The sequence below is a fragment of the Xenopus laevis genome, chromosome 6L (assembly GCF_017654675.1).
Source record: "Xenopus laevis strain J_2021 chromosome 6L, Xenopus_laevis_v10.1, whole genome shotgun sequence".
Taxonomy (NCBI): Eukaryota; Metazoa; Chordata; class Amphibia; order Anura; family Pipidae; genus Xenopus; species Xenopus laevis.
The window spans coordinates 130,304,102-130,326,043 of record NC_054381.1 but is presented as its reverse complement, the minus strand read 5'-3'; the positions used below and the strand labels follow the sequence as shown (position 1 = coordinate 130,326,043).

Below are 21,942 nucleotides of genomic sequence, written 5' to 3'. Positions count from 1 at the left end.
GTGCTATTAGCTTTTGCTATTTTGCTTGATAACTGTTCCTGATTACCTGTTTTGACCCCTGCCTGGCTTTTGACGATTCTACTCTCTGTATCCTGACTCCTTTCCTGTTTATCCGACTCTGATCTTGCTTAACCCTTTGATCCTTGCCTGCCTGACTACGTTTATTCTCTGCCTGCCCCGACCCGGCCTGATTTGACTACTCTATTGCTGAACACCTTGTACTACGACCTTCTGTCCAAAGACTTTGCTCTACAGTCGTGCCCCTCTGCCTATCCAGAACCCTCATCTTGCACCTCTTGTTTAAATCCAGGTGGCATCAAAGTAAGCCGAGGGCTCTTCCCGAGGCCCAAAAGTGGTCACACTACTGGTGAAGCACGAGCCAAGACCAGGGTGCCTGGTGTTTGTTCTGGTGTTGGGTGCAGACCGTGACAAAAGTCTTGGTATTAGTTTTAGCCATAAATAGATGAATTACTAGTGAACTTGCATGCATTCAAGTCAACCCTGGCCTTTAGACACCGTGAAGCATAGAAATGGATCGCTATAATGATGTTATAATATCTTAGAATGAGATATTGATTTTTATATTATCTGAAAATCATTCATATTTTTGTGTTGCTATAGGGATGGATTTGTACCAGTTGTATGGGGAATTTGTTGTCTGGTATCAATTTTCGAAATATTCTGAATTTAGTAAGGAATTCTGTAGTGGAACTGATGATGCGTATTCAACTTGTGGAACACTCAAAGGAGGTAAAATCTCTAAAAACAATATATATAAATATTCTTAGATGATGTTTCCCTATTTAACAAAAAATGTACACCAGATGCAGGAGGCCCAAATATTTGTCTTGTTTAGTGTATTGTAAGGGTCACAACGTTGGTTTCTCTTTGAATACACTGGATTGATCAGGATTAAACCAACAAAGTAACCAAAAGGATTTTTATATGTGAAAGTGGTATAAGATAACTTTTTTTTGTTTGAATCATAGTCAACTTTAGTTTGTTCAATGTTTTATTAACTTAAGAAATGCCATTTGAGGGTTATCTGGCTTGTACAATGACAATGGCCGCTAATCCCTATTAAGATGATAAAGGGGTTGTTCACCTTCCAAACACTTTTTCAGTTGAGTTTTAATTGTTCAACAGACTTTTTTCGATCACTTTCCATTTTCTGACCGTTTTTCCAAAATCAAAGTTTAAAGTTGAATTTCCCTGTCTCTGGTGTTTGAGTCTGGCAGCTCAGTAATTCAGGTGCAGATTCTGAACTGTTACAATTCTACAACATTTAGTTGATTCATTTCTCATCTCTGGAGTATTAGCAACTATTGTATCAAGTCTAACAGCTGCCTTTAATGAAACTCAGGGATTCTGCTCAGCAGAGACAAAGATATGAAATGTATCAATTTAGAACAGTTTAGAGAGTTGGCGACCCCCCCCCCCCCCAGTTGCTTTAGAAGGTGAAAAATTAGACACAATTCAATATTAGAAAAAAATTATCACACATAGAAAATAGAAAGTAATTGGAAAAAGTCTGCATTTCTGTTGAACTATCTGAAACCAACTGAAAAAAGTGTTGAAAGGTGAACAACCCCTTTAGTGAAGTTTTTATTCTGCAACTGAAAGATGTATGATATCTTGTTTTCTGAAATGCACTGATACTGCTCTTTGGTGATAATTTACATTTTATTATCTTTGCGAAAATAATGCACATTCTAAAAAACAAGCTGACCGTCTGCACACACACAGTTTTGGGGACATTATCTATGGTAGGCAGGAAAGCGAAGGATCAGGAGCATAGAGACAGGGACACCACATCTTCAGACAAAAACAAAGCTTTATTTTGGCAAACTCTTCCCAACATAAAGTCACAGGAACACAGTTTAACAGCTTTTCAACAACACACATTCAAGACTTTTTCCCCACTCTAAAGGTTCTCACCATGCTGGGTGGCTTCTACACTAAGCCCTTCTGACTGTCACCACCAGGGATACCAGCTCACCTGCCTCTGGCCTGTCTCACCTTCTGGCCTGTCTCACTCTCACCTTCTGGCCTGTCTCACCTTCTGGCCTGTCTCACCTGCCTCTGGCCTGTCTCACCTTCTGGCCTGTCTCACCTGTCTCTGGCCTGTCTCACCTGCCTCTGGCCTGTCTCACCTGTCTCTGGTCTGTCTCACCTGCCTTTGGCCTGTCTCACCTGCCTTTGGCCTGTCTCACCTGCCTCTGGCCTGTCTCACCTGCTGGCAGCACCTCAATAACTTCCGTTTCAATCTCAATCCCCTGGTCATGTCTACCTCTGCTCCTTGCAGTGTCAGGAACCCTCCAGCCTCTCTTGGAGTTCCTAACTGAGACAGGTAACCTTCCTATTCTGTGCCCGGTTCTGAGAGACCTTTCTAACACTTCACTACAATTGAGTACTTTTCCACAGGACAGTCTACCTGTGGAAAGTGAGCTCCAACATGCACAAGGACCACTGGAATTGATTGCCTGTTCCTTCAAGAACACTAAACCTTCCAGGGCCAGACAACAAACTCCTTTAAACAAAGAAACCATTCTCTGTTTAGTAATATCTCCCTTGCAGCTCACACCTAGTATTGGGAAGAAATTAAAGGCAAAATTCACCTTTTGGCAAGTTTTTTTGATAACTCTACCACAACTATTAATGCACAAAATATTTGAGACACAAGAAAAAAAAGAATTATGCGACACTTGAGCCACTTTATTTGTTTTTCTATTGATGAATAACTTATGTTTATTGTTTATTATTTAATTAGAGACGACAACCTTCAATATCACTGGATACGACCCTATACCCTATTTGTATAAGGTACAGTGTCATATTTTTTGTAAGATTTAATTGCATATTTACCCTATGTGCATTTTATTGTGCATATATATGTTAGTTAGTGGCTGCTGAACCAAATAGAAATAGAGTTCTTGCTATGGATATGTTGTGGAATTTTTCATGAAGGATCTGAAATTCTTCTTTCAAAAGCTGTTGTGGATGCAAATCACTTAAAACAATCAGTTTATAGATTATTATTTGTGGCACCACATCATTGGATTTGGCCTGCACCAATTTTCCCCATAGGGTTGTAATAGAGCAGAGCTGGACATTGATGTCTGAAACGGAGTAAAATTTTGATTCAAAGGAGAGAGAAAGCTACTGAAGCAGTTTATTGCCAATAGAGTAGCTATAATAGTGCAAGCTTTGAGTCTATATTTATTCTTCAGAATGCTTTACTATACCTGAGTAATCAGCTCTAGAAGATCTCTCTGTTTGTTTAGGATAACAGCTGCCATATTAGCTTGGTATGACGTCACTTCCTGCCTGAGTCTCTCCCTGCTCACTCATAGCTCTGGGCTCAGATTACAGCAGGGAGGGGAGGAACAAACTGAGCATGCTCAAGCTCAAGCCCTGGAGGTTTAAGTGGAAAACAGGAAGTCTGATACAGAAGCCCATGTGTACACAATAGAAGGACTCAGAGCAGCATTACTTTGAGTGTTTATATAGACCTTTCCGATAAAGCTTATTTGGTTTTAACCTTTCCTTCTCCTTTAAATTGTATCTTTTATGGCCAAATGTTTCACTATTAATAATATTCTATTTCCAGATAAAGAAGAGCTCTCTTGAGGAAAATCCACTGTCTGCTAAGGTGAGTTCCACAAAATTTCTTTCCATGAAGTGCTGCAAGATTTGCATGTTGTTTCCCTGAGCAGAGCATTTATTTTGTTGCGATGTATTGAGAGGGGCCTGTGAAAGTGGGCGTTAAACTATAAACTGGTAATTGCATGTTCCATATGTTATGGTTACCTTAAATGGCACATTTATTAAAATGTTGCTCTATTTTTTAATTTCATATAATAATTTCATATAAACTTAAAGGAGAACTAAACCCTGGTAAAGAGAAAAGTCCCCATGCACTGAGCTCCATTGTCCCCCTCCCTATTACCTCCCCGTATAGTCTACTGACCAGCAGATGACACTGTTGTTACAGAATACATTATATTAGCAGAATAACTTTGAAATGGGAAAAATATAATTAGTGAAAAGTGTTTAGAAACGCACCCTGAGCAATTTTACATTTTTTTTTAATGGTTTTCATATCAATTAAGCTTTGCAAATGACCCCCCTACATGTATCCACCTGCAACAAAACTGAACCTCCCAGCAAATTCATTTATACACAAAGCTGTCATTATTGCCAATGGCACAAGCAATAAGGTGTAATTTCCCCTGCACTCAATACCTACTTGTCCATAAAGATATTTCCTAAATACAGGAGGGGCCGGCACTAATCAAGGAGACGTTATAGATCTGCATCTTTTTTGTGCATAGAAATTTACTTTTATTCTATTCAGTCAAAACACTGTATGAGCACAAATTGGCTTTCTTTCTATTCATAATTTCACTATTAAACTAATAATATGTTTCCTTTTTTCCAGGATCCAATTATAACTGAAGTCAAATTATTTACACCGAATGGCTTGGTTCTTTGTTTCAACATTACCATTATAATTTAGGAGGAACAATATGTTACTGTATGAAAAAAAATACTTTTTACTTTTATACAAGCATTATTATTACAAAATATTAATACAGGGTGGGCCACCATATAGTATCTATTTCTGTCTCTATTTCTGGTCTGGAACACTGCACCTTATAACAGATTTGAAAGTCTATTTTGCACTTCATATTGAGAACAGTATCTTTTTAAGCTTCTGTTACCAAAAATGCTGCTTCACTATAATCATTGGGGGAACTATTTATCTGAATGTCTAAAATTTAAATCTGTTTTTATATATTTTAGCTTTGTATCTGCTGATTGCGTATCTATAAATAAACTATTTCTTGGAGAGAGATGTCCTATTTAATATAAGAACATTTTTCATTTGAAGCTGTCAGTGTGGGGCGGGCCATGCATCTTCACACTGAAATCTACCCCATGGGGCAGATTTACTAAAGGGTGAAGTGACTAACGCTAGCGAAAATCCGCCAGCGTAACGTCATTTCGGTACTTCCCAATTTACTAATGGTCATTGGCGTAATTTTGCTAGTGAAGGAGATAAACTCTAGCGGTACTTCGCTCCCTAACGCCTGGTGAATTTGCGCTCTGGCGAATGGATATAACTACGCAAATTCACTAAGATGCGCATTTTACTGAACGTTACCTCTTGCGCCAGACTTGCCATTGCCACCTCAGACCAGGCGAAGTACAATAGAGTAGATAGGAGTTCCTAAAAAAAAAGTTGAAAATTTTTCTAAGTCCCAAAAAACGCTGGCGTCTTTTCCTTTTTCAGGGTGATAGGCTGCAAAAGAGCAGAATTTTTTTTTGGGGTAACCGGCTTCCCCCCTACATTTCCTAACATATGGCACATAAACTATACACTGGACTCATGTGTAGGGAAATATACCAATTTTATTTTATTTTATTAAGGTTCCCTGGGCTTGTGTACTGCAATATATTTGTTGCAACATATACATCCATTGTGCTTTTAAGATCCTGCATTTACCTACTGTATATAGAGTGCCTACTGCTGGGACTTCCCCACTCTAAAAGATTCTAGGGGAATCCCCTAAAGAACAACCAAGAGTTGGTGCCACCTTTTGACTGAACAAAATATTGCTTTGTGCGAACTCCACAAAAACATAACTTGAGCTTTTTGAAAAGTAAACATAATTTCAAGCAACTTTGCAAAATACATTATTTAAAAAATATGCAGACTTTTCATGATTTTAATGGTTTCTGACAGTTCCCTAAGCCTCCTGCTGATCTGTCTGACTACTTTGCTGAGTTGGCTGACTACTGTTACTTTGTATCAAGAGCCAGCTGTCCTCAGCCTGCATCCTCCAAACCCCACAATTCCCTGCACATGTGATTTCAATAAGGAAAGAAACATCACAGTGCAATGCATTGTGGGTTATGTAGTTCCTGCATGCCGTCTGTAAGCTGTGGAGAAGTTATTACAATTTGTAACATCAGTGTTTAGTCCCTCCTTCCCTGACAGGATTTCAAATGACGCAGAAAGAGAAGAACTGTTAAACATCTGGATTTCAGCTTATTCATATTTTCAGCATTTATTCATATTTGTTTGAAGAAACAGGTAACTTTAATAGGTATATTGGGGGTTTCTGTGTTATGGGGCCTCTATCAAATTTTGGTTTGGAAGCCAACGTTCCCCTTTAACTATTCACATAAACTAAATCTCTATTTAGAATTGGGAACAGACATAATGTTAATGCTGAGTGTTGGAAATGAACAATTTTACCACTGAAATTTTTCAGCACAATTAATTTTGGTTAGTCAAAACGCTTGTTTCAATTCGACTGGAATTTGTGTATAAAACACTGCATTGTGGGTAACTAAATCATACAAAATTACTCTTTTTTCATTGAACTTGCAGTCAAAAATGACATGTTTATATGTTGGGCATGGGCTACTTTTATTCCTCTGTACATTGAAAAAATCACTTTATCTGGTTGTGGTATTTGTTGCCTTGCATTATTTAGATAACCAGCAACATTTTGGGTTCACATTTTGCCTCCCTTTGTCAGGTTTTACATGAATGTAAAATGCAAGACTGTTTAAATGAAAGTCTCACATGCAGATGTACCCACTTAATACATTAGAGGAAGTCCAGTATAACAGTTCCAAAAACCTATTAAACATAACACAATGTCCCCTGAAATATCACAATATAGACATATTTAACAGGTCACCCTTTGTACTGGGTGGCTTACTAGGTATAACTTCTATTACTGAAGTCTGTACACTGAAACAGAAAATAATAAAAATAACAACAATTCCATTCTTCATGACCGGTAGATGCTGGTTACTAGACAAGTAGCAAGTTTAAAGGAAAAGTATAATCCCAAAATGAATACTTAAAGGACCATTAACACCAAAAAATTTTATCTAAAAATTCCATTCCAAATGCTAAAATAATAGCCATACCCTAATACATTGATATAAATTACCTAACTGTTTTTTTCAAAAAATTTCAAAATAGTCTTTCTCCATGACTCTCTGTAAAATGGCGAAAAGGTGACCAGTTCCCACAGCATGCTCGCTCCCAACGTGTTCCTCCACACAGAACCGGAAGTGAAGAACAGGAAGTCGGAACACAGAGGTAAGCTGGTGACAGTCCGAGCACCATGAGAGAACTGCCGAGGGGAGGGAGAGAGACTACAGGGAGGGAAAGGCTGTGTGCAGACAGACTGCCGTGAGAGAAATGCTGGGCGGGAGGGAACAGAATCGCTGGGCAGAAGAGCGGGGCTGCTCTAAGATAAGAAATGCTACGTGGGATCAAACGGAACGGCTGGACAAACAGCCGTTCTGTTCCCTCCACACAGCATGTCTCTCTCTCTCTCGCCCCCCAGACTCTCTTCACAAGCCTTTCACTTCCTTCCAAAATTTATATCTCTCCTCCCCCCCTGCAGCCTTTCTGTATCTCTCCCCGCTCGTCTGTCCAGCTGTTTGATCCCACAAAGCATTTCTCTCACGGCAGTCTGTCTGCACACAGCCTTTCCCTCCCTGTAGTCTCCCTCCCCTCGGCAGTTCTCTCATGGTGCTCGGACTGTCACCACCTTACCTCCCGGCTGCTCTCTCTGTGTTCCGACTTCCTGATCCTCACTTCCGGTTCTGTGTGGAGGAACACGTATGGAGCAAGCACGATGTGGGAACTGGTCGCCTTTTCGCCGTTTTACAGTCATGGAGAAAGACTATTTTGACATTTTTTGAAAAAAAACAGCTAGTTCATTTATATCAATGTATTAGGGTATGGCTATTATTTTAGCATTTGGAATGGAATTTTTAGATAAAATTTTTTGGTGTTACTGGTCCTTTAAGCAACAGAAAGTTTATATCATATTAAGTGACATATTAAAGAATTTTACTAAACTGGAATATATATTTAAGTAAATCTTGCCCTTTTACATCTCTTGCCTTGAACCCCCATTTTGTGATGGTCTGTGTGCTGCCTCAGAGATCACCTGACCAAAAATACTACAACTCTAACTGTAACAGGAAGAAGTGTGGAAGCAAAAGACAGAACTCTGTCTGTTAATTGGCTCATGTGATGTAACAAGTATGGTTTGGTGGTATGTTTTATGTGCACAGTGAATCATACGTTCCCAGGGGACTAGCCCTTATTTTTAAAAATGGCAGTTTTCTATTTATGATTACCCAATGGCACATACTACTAGAAAAGTATATTATTATGAAAATGGTTTATTTACATGAAGCAGGGTTTTACACATGAGCTGTTTTATGCAATATATTTTTAGAGACCTACATTGTTTGGGGGTATAGTTTTCCTTTAAAAAAATACAAAAAGCCCCAAGTGTATCACCTTACTCATTACATTAAAGGTGGCCATAGATGCACAGATAATATCGCACAAAACAAATTTTGTACGATATTCGGTGCGTGTATGGTGAGAGATGGGCCGGCCAATGTCGGCAGAAGACTTTGATATCGGTTGGCTCATTGATCTGGCACCTTTGAAGGTACCCAAACATCGGCCATTCTTACTGCTGAATCGTCAGATACAGGTAGAATTCTACTGTGTCTACAATACAGGTTAAAGGGGAAGGAAAGCTACAGAGGCAGTTTATTGTCAATAGATTAACCACAATAGTGCAAGATAGAATGCTTTATTTATTCTGTTGAATGCTTTACCATACCTGAATAAACAGCTATAGAATCTCTCTTTGTTTAGGATAGCAGCTGCCATATTAGCCTGTTGTGACATCACTTCCTCTCATAGGTCTAGGCTCAGATTACAGCAGATTACAGGAGAAGGGAGGGAGAGAGGAGCAAACGGAGCATGCTCACCCCTGGGGCAAGGAGGTTTAAACTGAAAGAAGGAAGTCTGATACAGAAGCCCATGCGTACCAAATAGAAGGAAAGAAATGTTGTGTTTCTTTTGACAAAGGACTCATAGAGCAACATTATTTGAGGATTTACTGATGTATTTACATAGACCTTTCTGATAAAGCTTACTTAGTTTTAACCTTTCCTTCTCCTTTAAACCCTACTCAGTCACAGCATCCTCCAGCTTTCTGCACTTTGACCTTTGATGGAGTTACAAACAGGTCTCATATAGTTTCTTATTTACGAAAAAAACTTGAATGGAAAAAAACCTCGATTCAGTGAGTTCAAACCTCGAACATCATGAAGGCTATTAACATCTTCAAATGGTTCAAGGACCTCTACTAGAGTCCTGTGAGGAACCAATTTCTAAGACCCGGACCTGAACCATCAACCTGCAGCTCGAACCGCAACCCTAATTTTTACCCACTTCGATCCGCTACCCGACCCACAACCTGCCGACCTCCTTCAAACAGGAAGTGATGGTGCTACAAACCGGAAGGGACTTCATCAAAAGTGGGCGGGGACAGAAACAACTTTTGTTAAACTTTAAAAGGAGTAAAATATAGACCATATTACATAAGGAATTGAGAGGAGACCCGACCCGCGGGTATACCCACACCTGAAAATCCCCCCCTCGTTCTGCAGGGTGCTCCCTTTTTTTCTGGTAACCCACGGGTACCCGACACGCTGCAGGACTCTAATCTCTGCCATTGACGCCTACTTGACTTAGACAGGTTTAAGATGATGTATTTTTGGATTCTACTGATTTCCAGGGTCAGGGTATAATAAATCTCGAAAAATTTGATTTTTACTTTAAAAAATTACTTTACATGATGCCACATAAATAAATATAACCTACTAAAGATACAAAATGTGCAGGTTTCATATTGTTGTCTTGTTAATAGGCTATAAACAAACAGTGCAGCTAAAGGTGGCCATAGACGCAAAGATCCCCTCGTTTGGCGACATCGCCAAACGAGCGGATCTTTCCCCGATATGCCATTAACGAGCATGGCTATATCTTGGGTAAACTGAACGTTCGGCCGTATGGCCGAACGATCCGATTACGATGCTCAATGGGCTCCGGCGGGATAGGGTGGGTCAAAATCAAACCTGTCCGATCGACCAAACGACCGATCTCCGCCGGACGAAAGATCTCGGCACTCTCCACACATGATCCGAAAATCATACGAATCCTCGATTCGTACGATAGGATCTGTGTGTCTTTGGCCAGCTTTAGGACCAATATCATCAAGCAGAAAGTACAGTGCGGTATAAATTCAATTTAAATGCTAAATTTAAGGTAGATGAGCATGCAAAGTTGCTGTGGAAAGCACAAGGAAAGTGTCCACTGATAGTGTGTCTGTTGAGAGGATTTGAAAAGGATTTGAAGCTTGCACACTTGGTGCATTCACTGTGCTTGAATGGAGTCTCTGTCCCAGGACATGGGGATATCTCCGCATTAGTAGCAGCCTCATGAGTTCTTGGTGTGGAGCAAGCAATCCACGCCATGGGTTTCATGCCTGTGAAGTCACACTTATAAACAAGAGATAGTAGCCAAGAGGACACCATTAACAGTGAACCTTTGAACAGTCATTTTATCCAAAAAAAATGACAAGAGACTGGGGTGGGAAGGCTCATGGTAAAAAAAAGTTGAATGGCTGTTTTCTTTGTCCTTCAACATGACCAGCGTTATCAATTGCAATGTCAACTCATGCATTGTTTCTTTATATAATGGGCACTTGTAATAATAGGACGCTTAGTAACATAGTAATTTAGGTTTAAAAAGAAGTCAACCTTTTGGGAAAGGGAAAGAGAAACCTAAAACACAAAAGAGAACTTTTTGGTGTAGAGCCACACAAGTAGAGGATCATAGCAGTTACCACGTGGGTGCAAATGCCCCAGACCTACAGCTCAAAGTGGAGGGATTATACAGGTATGGGACCTGTTATCCAGAATGCTCGGGACCTGGGGTTTTCCCGCATAAAGTCTAGTGGAAAATCATGTAAACATTAAATAAACTCAATAGACTGGTTTTCATTCATTATATCTTGGATCATGTACAATATACAGTTTTACAGCATGGCTGTCTCCCATTGACCGCATTTTAGCCAAATAATCCAGTTTTTTAAAAATGATTTCCTTTTTCTCTGTAATAATAAAACAGTACCTTGTACTTGATCTAAACTAAAATATAATTAATCCTTATTGGAAGCAAAACCAGCCTATTGGGTTTATTTTAGGGATGCACCAAATCCACTATTTGGATTAAGTGCATCCCTAGTTTATTAAATGTTTACATGATTTTCTAGTAGATTTACGGTATGACGATCCAAACTCCAAAAGCAGCTATAAACTTACTAAGTGAAACCCACAGCTCCCACATAAAAATATCATGAAAGCCACTTGTAACTGTAGCACAGAGCAAAGTAAAAATGAAGATACAAAAGTGTGTATGCTAGTTCTGTAATTGAATGGCCAGCCTTCAGCACAACCTCTACCATCACAACACTGTTTGACAGGAAAAGATTAATTAAAAGGTACATAGAATTCACTGAACACTTTCTATTATCAGATGCCCTTTCCCTTATAATATATGGCACCTGAGCTGAAGAGGGAACTATTGTGAAAATTATAACTTGATATAAGCTGCAAATACAATATTGCAATATTGCAGCCACAACAGAAGATTAGATACACTTGTAACAATTCAGCCATCGCGTTGCTATTGTCCAAATTACCCTAACAACCATGTATTGATTTAAATAATACATTTCTTATACTAAAAGTTCATTTAAAGTTGAGCAACCCCTTTAAATGAGAAGGAAAGATTAAAACCAAGTAAGCCTTATCAGAAAAGTCCACCCAAATATATCAGTAAACCCTTAAAGTATGCTGCTCTGAGTCCTTTGTTAAAAGAAACACCATTTCTTTCCTTCTATTGTGTACACATGGGCTTCTGTATCAGACTTCCTGAATTCAGCTTAAACCTCCTTGCTCCGTGCGTGAGCATGCTCAGTTTGCTCCTCTTCCTCTCCCCCCCTCCCTTCTCTGCTCTAATCTGAGCCCAGATCTATAAGTGAGCAGGGAGAGACTCGGGCAGGAAGTGATGTCACACCAAGCTAATACTGCAGCTGCTATCCTAAACAGAGAGCTTCTAGAGCTTTTTACTCAGGTATGGTAAAACATTCTACAGAATAAATATAGCATTCTAGCTTGCACTTATCTATTGGCAATAAACTGCCTCCATAGCTTTCCTTCTCCTTGGCTAGAAATGCCACACATCATGCTTTTAGCTGCTGTGCTAGTCTAAGACACCCACAAGCAGGGAAGAGTTGTGTCTCAGGATGCCGCAGTAGCTCCCCATCTTTTTTTTCTGCTGATTCACTGCACATGCTCTGGGCTGCTGTCAGTAACTGAGCTTAGGGACCTACTTACAATATACTGTATCGTTTAAAACTCACGATACAAGGATGAAAAATTCAGGTTCACCTTACATGGCAGCTGAATTTATCTGCTTAGGAGAACCTAATTTTACATCAACCCCTAAGCTCAGCTTCTCAACTGCTGCCAGAGCACACTGTACATGTCACACTCAGAAGACGGCCTAACTAGATCCAAGCTGACAAGCTCCTGTGGACAACTTTAAAAGCCTGGACCATTACTGTTATAGGCCTACTGAACTTTTGGACTTCCAGACCTATTTATTGTTAAACTTTAGTTCTCCTCCAGCTTTGCACACTGTTTGGTCCTTGGCAGTTTTTCTATCTGTTATTCAAGATGAACAATTTTCCTATGGTGCCCCAGATTCTGAGTTGGTTTGAGTTCAGAGATTTGAATGGCCCATTCTAGGCATCACTTTTTTTTTTATCCTTGAGCCCCCTTTTTTTTATCCCATAAATTTGAGATGATTGTGCTCCTGAAAGATCTACTTAATCCCAAAAAACCCTTGTTAGCCATCCTCAGCAGGCTACCATTTGTTTTATACATCCTCAGCATGCTCTTCCCAGACCCCTAGCATCCTACTTTCCCATTATTATTATTATTTTTACATAGTAGTGATAAATTGTGGCCTACGAGTGTGATCTTGTAGTGCAGATCTCCAATAAATTTGCCAGTAGCTGTAATTGCTGATTACAATGTATAGCCTACTTGTGATTATGCTGTACAAAATGGCATGCATAGTAATGCAATAAATGTATCCAAATGTAATATATTGTATCTTACTGTACCTTTAATTAGCATGAGTAATTGATCTGTGCAATACTCGTTTAGTACACGGACTCCTCTCATAGCATGTCCTTATGCTCCGAGCACGTTGCCTAGAGCTTGCTACTCCGTAACACCCTTTGCTAAGCAAATATTTGCATGCATTGCCCAGGAGACAAATGAGCTGCAGTATTTCCTCCAAGACCGAGGCATTCAATAAATGCATTTGTTAAAATGCAATATATGCAAATATTGTGCACACAAAAGTAATCAATGGCCTATACATGTTATATGCAGTGAAACTTTGGTATATGTTCATGCATTACCTGCGCTTAAAGTACAGTTATGGGACCTATTATCCAGAATGGTTGGGACCTGAGGTTTTACGGAAAAGGGATTTTTCTGTAATTTGGATCTCCATACCTTAAGTCTACTAAAACCTCAATTAAACATTAATTAAACCCAATATGCTGGTTTTGCTTCCAATAAGGATTAATCATATCTTAGTTGGGTAGAAACACAAGGAATTGTTTCATTACTACAAGGAAAAGGACATTTTTTTTAAAAAAAAATCTGAATTATTTTATTATAATGGAGTCCATGGGAGATGGCCTTTCTGTAATTCAGGGCTTTCTGGATAACGGGTTTCCGAATAACGGATCCTATACCTGTACAAGGAAAGCCCCAAATCCCTATTTTAAATGCATGTGCAGAATTTTAGAAGGATGTTTATGCACATGTGCTGGGGTATTAGTCCAGGTGAGTTCCGTAGCTGGAAGTGACATCAGTGTAGCCTGTAAAATAGCCAGATTGCAGGTGAGCTGATTAAGGAATCTTACACATTTTTGGGGAATGGTAATTGGCTTTGAATTATTTTTAGGCACCCTAACATATGGGCACAACTTTTGCTGAGGGTTTCCTTGTCCTTTAAGTTGGAGGTAAGAAGGGTTGGCACTTGTGTTAGTGCAAGGTGTTAGTTTCAGGTCTTGGGAAATCACTGTTGATCTCTCATCTGCACTGGCAAACAGGGGAAGGGGGTTAAAGCTCTCACAGATTCGTTTCATGATATTTGTGTGTGCTAAGGTTGTATGTTTAGAAGACCAAAATCTTTCCTATGCCTTTATTTTTAGGTGGATTGTAGATATGGAAGGAGCGCCTGGTACATTATATGAAGGAGAGAAATTCCAGCTTTTATTTAAGTTCAGCAGTCGATATCCTTTTGATTCCCCTCAGGTAATGCAAGTGCATTAAATACAAAGATGCTCATACAAACTGCTCATATTATGCCTTTGTGACTGTGTGCAGACCTTCATTTAACTCACTCTTTTATTTTTTAGCCAGGTAGGAAGCATATGTCTCTCAACCCCCTTTTTTTTTCCAGCACATGGGTTTAATGCTCAACAGGGATGTCCCCTGTTTTTAATTGTGCCACTAGTTGTTTGACTTTCCACAATTAAACACAGGGGACATCCCTGTTAAGCAGTCAACCCGTGTGCTGGAGTTCTTTTGTATGGTGCAGTTGCTGACCTCCTTAAAGGGGTTATTCACATTGCTACACTTTTTTTTTTTTGGAGTTCAGTTGGTTTCAGATAGATCACCAGAAATAAACTTTATTCAATTACTTTAAATTTTCTATGTGTGACCATTTTTCTAATATGAATTAATAAATTAATATTAAAGGGATACTGTCATGGGAAAACATGTTTTTTTCAAAACGCATCAGTTAATAGTGCTACTCCAGCAGAATTCTGCACTGAAATCCATTTCTCAAAAGAGCAAACAGATTTTTTTATATTCAATTTTGAAACCTGAGATGGGGCTAGACATTTTGTCAATTTCCCAGCTGCCCCTGGTCATGTGACTTGTGCCTGCACTTTCTGGCAGGCTGCTGTTTTTCCTTCTCAATGTAACTGAATGTGTCTCAGTGGGACATGGGTTTTTACTATTGAGTATTGTTCTTAGATCTACCAGGAAGCTGTTATCTTGTGTTAGGGAGCTGTTATCTGGTTACCTTCCCATTGTTCTTTTTTTTGTTGCTGGGGGGGAAAGGGAGGGGGTGATATCACTCCAACTTGCAGTACAGCAGTAAAGAGTGATTGAAGTTTATCAGAGCACAAGTCACATGACTTGGGGCAGCTGAGAAATTGACAATATGTCTAGCCCCATGTCAGATTTCAAAATTGAATATAAAAAAATCTGTTTGCTCTTTTGAGAAATGTATTTCAGTGCAGAATTCTGCTGCAGTAGCACTATTAACTGATTCATTTTGAAAAAAAAATTTTTCCCATGACAGTATCCCTTTAATTTTCACTTTTCTAAAGCTGCTCTGGGAGTGGGGTCGCCGACCCTGTAAACTTCATAATTGATACTTTTAGTTGATCCATTTCTTATCTTTCTCCCTGTTGAGCAAAATCCCTGGGTTTCATTATAGGCATCTGTTAGATTTGATACAATACTCTAGAGATGCTGCTAAGAAATGTTGTAACATTTTAACAGTTTAGAATCTGCACCTGACTTCGATTAAACTTTAAACTTAAATTTTAGAAAAACAGGATTAAGTGTCCTTGTGTGACATGAAACGTGTCAGGTGTTATTTTTTTAGATGAAAGAGAGATTTTTGGATTATTCATATAGGGATGCACCAAATCCACTATTTTGGATTCGGCCGAACCCCTGAATCCTTCTGGAAAGATTCAGGCAAATAAACCGAATCCTAATTTGCATATGCAAATTATGGGTTGGAAGGGGAAAACTTTATTTACTTCCTTGTTTTGTGGCAAAAAGTCACACAATTTCCCTCCCTGCCCCTCATTTGCATATGCAAATTAGGATTTGGTTTGGCTGGGCAGAACGATTCACCCGAATCCAAATCCTGCTGAAAAAGGCCGAATCCTGAACCGAATCCTGGATGCGCTACATTCCTAGTTTCATATTCAATTAAATGGAACTGTGGGCGACAATCATTAGTCATCGTATTATACTCTCATATCTTAATCGTTACATGAAAAACACCAATATTAGCAGTAATGTATTATGTAATGTTTAAACCTACATGCATCTAAAGTAAGTATGGCTAACCTGTGGCCCTCTAGCTAATCCCACTGTAAACATCTGATATTGGGGTGCTAGGAAAGCTCCCTCATTTAAATAAATGATTATGATATATACAGTATTAGTAAACCTGTTCTATAACCTTGCACGTGTTTTCCTCTTTTTAGGTTATGTTTACTGGTGACAACGTCCCTGTTCATCCTCATGTGTATAGCAATGGCCATATATGTTTATCAATATTAACCGAAGATTGGTCCCCAGCGCTGTCTGTTCAGTCTGTCTGTCTTAGCATTATCAGCATGCTTTCCAGCTGCAAAGAAAAGGTGAGTTTGCCAGCAACAATCTTTCTACAGATCACAAGTGAATAGCGTGGCCTTTCATGTACTATAGCACGTGTCATGTATGTACGTCATTTCTGAAAAATCTTGCATGCTGACTTAATATTAATACTGTAACTAGAACTAATCAATTCATGTCTTAAAATCTGCATCTGTAATGCCTAATATAGTTTAACTGTGAAATTCTATAATGTAAGAAATCTCAAAAGTGTTATAATATTTTAGTACAAATACACAGAATTGCCTTCAACCAAGACAAAAATATAATGTTTCCCCTTAGATGTTTGGGAACTCTTTCAAGGGTTTGGTTGCCTTGTCTCAATTGTCATATCATGGTTTATAACCGAGATACTGCTTCATAACATAATTTAAAGAAAGAGACTTATTCTGGCAATGCTCTGGCAATGATTGACTATCTTCACAGCTATCTAATCATAATTTGCCCATGTATAACTCTGTATGACAAAGATGCAAGCTATTGCGATTAAATTGTCTGTTATATTTTACAAAGCATAGTAATTTAGCGTATATCTAAAAGACATTACATTAATTAAACACAGCATTCTAAGAATTTTATAAACATTGAAACACTCTCAAAGTTGTTTAAGCACACAGTTGACTATAGGGGTCATTTATGATCTATGGGGGTGCAAGAATGTGCCCCTTAGTGCTCACTTTGGAGCACTTGCACCCCCAGGGTTGCTGCTCTACACATTCTGCGCTGGATCAGGAAACAGGAGGTGCCACTCAGCCATGATACGGCTGGCCCTGATACGGACTGCACCTCTGGTTATTACGGACCACGTGCTTTTTCTGGCAGAAGGCATGTAGGTTTCCTACCCTGATCCTTGTGCATCTTTGGTCATATAAACAGAATGTGCTTGAAAATATGTATCTGTGGGCAAGATGATATGTCAGCTCCAATGGGCATTATATTACATCTTCTATTTTCTTGTTATTGGAATAAGTTTCATGTGATTTCCTAGTACTGGCATTAAGTGGTTTACCTTTCAGTTAACTTATAGTATGTTATAGGATGGCTAATTCTAAGCAACTTTTCAATTGGCCTTCGTTTTCTTTTTTTTATAGTTTTTGAATTATTTGCCTCCTTCTTCTGACTATTTCCAGCTTTCAAATGGTGGCCATGGACCCCATCTAAAATCAAATGCTCTGTAAAGTTACAATTGTATTGTTAGTGATACTTTTTATTACTCCTCTTTCTATTCAGACCCTCTCCTATTTATATTCCAGCCTCTTATTCAAATCAATGCATGGTTGCTAGTGTAATTTGGACCCCAGCAAACAGCTTGCTGAAAATGTAAATTGGAGAGCTGCTTCATAAAAATCTACAAAAAAAAACACAAATAATAACAAATGAAAACCAACTGCAAGTTTTTGACGAATATCATTCTCTGCATCATACTAAAAGTTAACTCAAAGTTCAACAATCCATTTATAAAATGTTTCACCCCACCACAGCAAAGTGTTAGATTGTATTTATTTATTTGTTGTTATTTAAGTATGAATAGGTATTATTATTAACATTTATCCTTTTTCATCTTCATAGAGGAGACCTCCAGACAATTCCTTTTATGTAAGAACCTGCAACAAAAATCCAAAGAAAACCAAATGGTGGTATCATGGTATGTATTGTCAACCAGTCTGTTAAAGTATCCACATTCCTCTAAGTGATATATATTATATTGTGCCTCATACATGCACCTATGCATTTCTGATGTATTTTAGCTTGGTCAGACTCTTTCATAACTTTCTGCCTTTTCCATATGTGCTGTTATCATTTGTGCTAAATAGTACAACATGTCATACATTAGGGCATACCTTAGAGGGCAGCTATTTTATGGAGGTTCAGGTACTTAGAAGATTTTCACTTTACTTGGATATCTGTTATTCTTCACAACTGTATTCCTCTATCTTCAGAGATATTGAATGGCCTAGAAGACAGTGGGTCTCATTTATCAACACTGGGCAAATTTGCCCATGGGCATTAACCCATGGTAACCAATCAGATTGTTGCATTCATTGTTCTACTTGCAGCTGGCTTTAAAAAGCTAATCACAGATTGGTTGCTATAGGTAACTGCCCATAGGCAAATTTTCCCAGTGTTGATAAATGAGCCCCAGTGGCTTCCAATTTGGAGTTATAGTTTCTAGGGCACTCAAAGAAGAAACTGATGTGCAGCAGCATATTACATTTTTTACACATGATTTTCTACTACACTCATAGGCGATCAGTCTTCATGTAGGATCAGACCTTCCCACAAACAGCCAACATGCAGTAATATCTGCATATCGTAAATTAAGGTTTTAGAAAGAACTTACATTTTAAAAATTAGTTTATTATTTAATATAAGCTTCCTCATGCTGAAGTAAGAAACTGTCTAAATACAATCAATTAAATATTCTGCATCGTTTCTGAAATAACTTTTACCATCTGTTTCTCTTCATTCTGTCTTCATGCAGCAGTTGGGTGTCAGATGAATGATCCAATATATCTTATAGGGGCTTCCTTTCCTATCCGATGAATTAGAGCTCACACAAATAAATGATTCCAGTACAAACAAAATCTAATAAAATAACTGCATGTAGAGAGACGTGATTTCTGGTGATTTTAATAGTGAGCTCTAATACATCTTCTAGGCAAAAGGAGCCCCCCTATAAGATATATTGGATCATTCATCTGACACCCAACTGCTGCATGAAGACAGAATGAAAAGAAACAAATGCTGAGATAGGGATAGTGAAAAACTTGATTATTTCAGAAACGGTACAGAATTTTACAGCAATTGATTGTATTTAGAAAGTTTCTTATTTCAGTATGCTGAAGCTTATATTACATTTTAATTTTCACAACAGTTCCCCTTTCACCTTGCAAATGGCTGAAAATGTAATTGTTTCAGATCTCCTTTAAACAAAACAGGCATTGTTTGTCCATATATTGCAATATATTTAAACTGGCCAACTATGTCATCCCTGGTATGGCCAGTCCTACACTCAACTTTCATCTGTTTCACCAAGAATTCTACTACTTCAGCACACATTTTACACAGGGACTAAGTTTTACCTTCAACTTGCTTGATTTCAAGGTTAAAACTCCCAAACATGGTTGCCCTTTTATTGGCCACCACTGGGATCACCTGACTATAGTTGAAAAGGTTGGGAGCTACAACATGGGACTGCTCCTGTATAAACTATAACAAACAAGGAAAATGTGTGCTCACCACTAATTTTTAAAACCAGTACGCGGGGGAGCAATGAGGCTGTGACCACAAAATACATATAAACAATTACACAAGGTCCTCTGCACTCAACCCATTATCAATATATTCTAGACATTGAGACATACTGTGCATTAAAATGCCCTCCCTTTTAAACAGAACAGGGATTGTGTGTCCAATATAAATGCAGTACATTCAAGCTGACCAACTACGTTAGTCATCCCTGGTCTGGCCAGTCCTACACTGATTCACCAAGAATTCTTCTGCTTCACTACACATTTCATGACAATATTAAGGCATGAGGCCACTAATAAGCCTATCACATCTCTTATTTTGCATTCCCAATTATTTCTTGCTTGTGTGACTCCCCAACAATTCTTATATTTGAGTGTGGCTCATGGGTAAAAAAAAGTTGGGGATCCTCATTCTAGAGTATTACATTTAAAAGAGACTGCAAGATAATACATTTATGTTTTTGCATTATTCAATATTTGGGATAAAGCTTGGTAAAGAATGAGCCTAGAAATCATACTCCTAATAGGGGTAACTGTAGCAGACCAAAGGGACAGAAGCCTTTTTAAAGTAAACATCCTAGTTTTAACCCAAAATTACTTTGAACTTGCCCCTTTCCTGGTATCTAAAGCTAGGATGCGATTAGGGTGTCTCCATATAATTCATACTGACAAACGATCCTCTGTCCTCAACCCAGCAGAAAATGAAAGGTGATCTATGTATCTATATCACTGGACATCCATTACCTTTAATAATACATTTCTGATGACATTCAAAGCAGTTCACAACTCTGCTCCACCCTACATCAATGAAATGATCTATATTCATTTAAGAATTCTCTGGAATACGTGCCCCACATCTTATCTCATGTCCTCTTTTTTTTGGATTGTAAATTCTATTGAACAAGGCCCTCTTTACTAGGATAATTTGTATGTTTAATGTATACGCACGTATCCGTAATATACACCTCATACATCAGTAGGGATCGCTTGTCCATATATTGCAATATATTTAAGATGACCAACTACTGATTAAAGAGGTTGTTCACCTTTTAGTATGATGTAGAGTCATATTCAGGGACAATTTTCAATTGGTTTTCATTATTTGTTCTTTTTGAGTTATTTAGCAGCTCTTCAGTTTGCAGTTTCTGCCATCTGGTTTCCAGGGGCCCAATTACCCAAGCAACAGTGCATTGATTTGAATAGGTATATTTATAGCAAAGTGCCTGAATATAAAGATTAGTAATAAAAAGTAACAATAACTTTGTATCCTTGCAAAGCATTTTTTTTTTAAGATGGGGCCAGTGACCCCCATTCGAAAGTTGAAAAGAATGAGAAGAAAAAGGCAAATCATTCTAAAACTATAACCAATAAACAATGAAGACCAATTGAAAAGATGGTTATAATTGGCCATTCCATAACATACTAAAAGTTAACTTAAAGGTGAACCACCACTTTAAGGAATTGATCAGTAAAATGTACATTTGTACTCTGCTTATTTTATCCTTATTAGTGAAATTCTGCCATATATTACAGACCTTTTTCTTTTGGGATCAGTTGAAATGTTAATAACATTGTTTTTCTTTCTCCATTGCAAAGATGACACCTGTTGATGCCACTGTTGCAGTTCCTTAGCAGAAGATAGTCCTACTGAGTAAACGAGCACTTTGATCCTTCAAGTCTTTGAACTTAAATATTTGACTAGGGGTGATTCAAAAACAATGAAGACTACTTCCTTTTAACTGCATTTTTACAAGTGTGCATTGAGAGCGCATGTTGAAAGCTGCTTCAGCCCCATGCAGCGGACATGCTCTGTAGTCATATTGGATTAATGCAGTCGTCAGGATGAAAATTCCATTTTTTTTTCTTTCATGCTTTTCAAGATTCCACAGGTCCTCATGTATTGTGCAATAATGATGATAAATGCATGATAGGGCCTCATGGAGATGTTTACCAAAAGCTTGGGAAATGGAGACCCCCCCCTTCCTTCGTTGCATTGCCACCCATGATATCGGGATACTATGCACTGTGATTATGGCGGCAAATGCTTGACTGATGACCGTTAAACAGGATCTTTGGATATTTATTAAAATGTTTCCTTTATGTCTGTTTGACAGATGTTTTCCGGTGATTGTAATGAGCAGGTACTATTATCTCATGCCTATGTGAGAATATAAAAATGTTGTAAATAGCTATTGATAGAGCTAGCGTATAGAGAATGAGAAAT

The 21,942-nt window shown here is 38.4% G+C and overlaps 1 protein-coding gene across 1 annotated transcript; it reads left to right on the top strand.

Moving 5' to 3' along the window:
• Positions 1–13,947: 13,947 nt before the first annotated feature.
• LOC108705626 (ubiquitin-conjugating enzyme E2 W) lies at positions 13,948–21,401 on the top strand. The gene is made up of 4 exons (XM_018242512.2): positions 13,948–14,313; positions 16,299–16,454; positions 18,037–18,112; positions 21,315–21,401. The coding sequence occupies exons 1-4, from the start codon at positions 14,143–14,145 to the stop codon at positions 21,326–21,328; spliced, it is 417 nt and encodes a 138-aa protein (XP_018098001.2). The 5' UTR covers positions 13,948–14,142; the 3' UTR covers positions 21,329–21,401.
• The last annotated feature ends 541 nt before the right edge of the window (positions 21,402–21,942 follow it).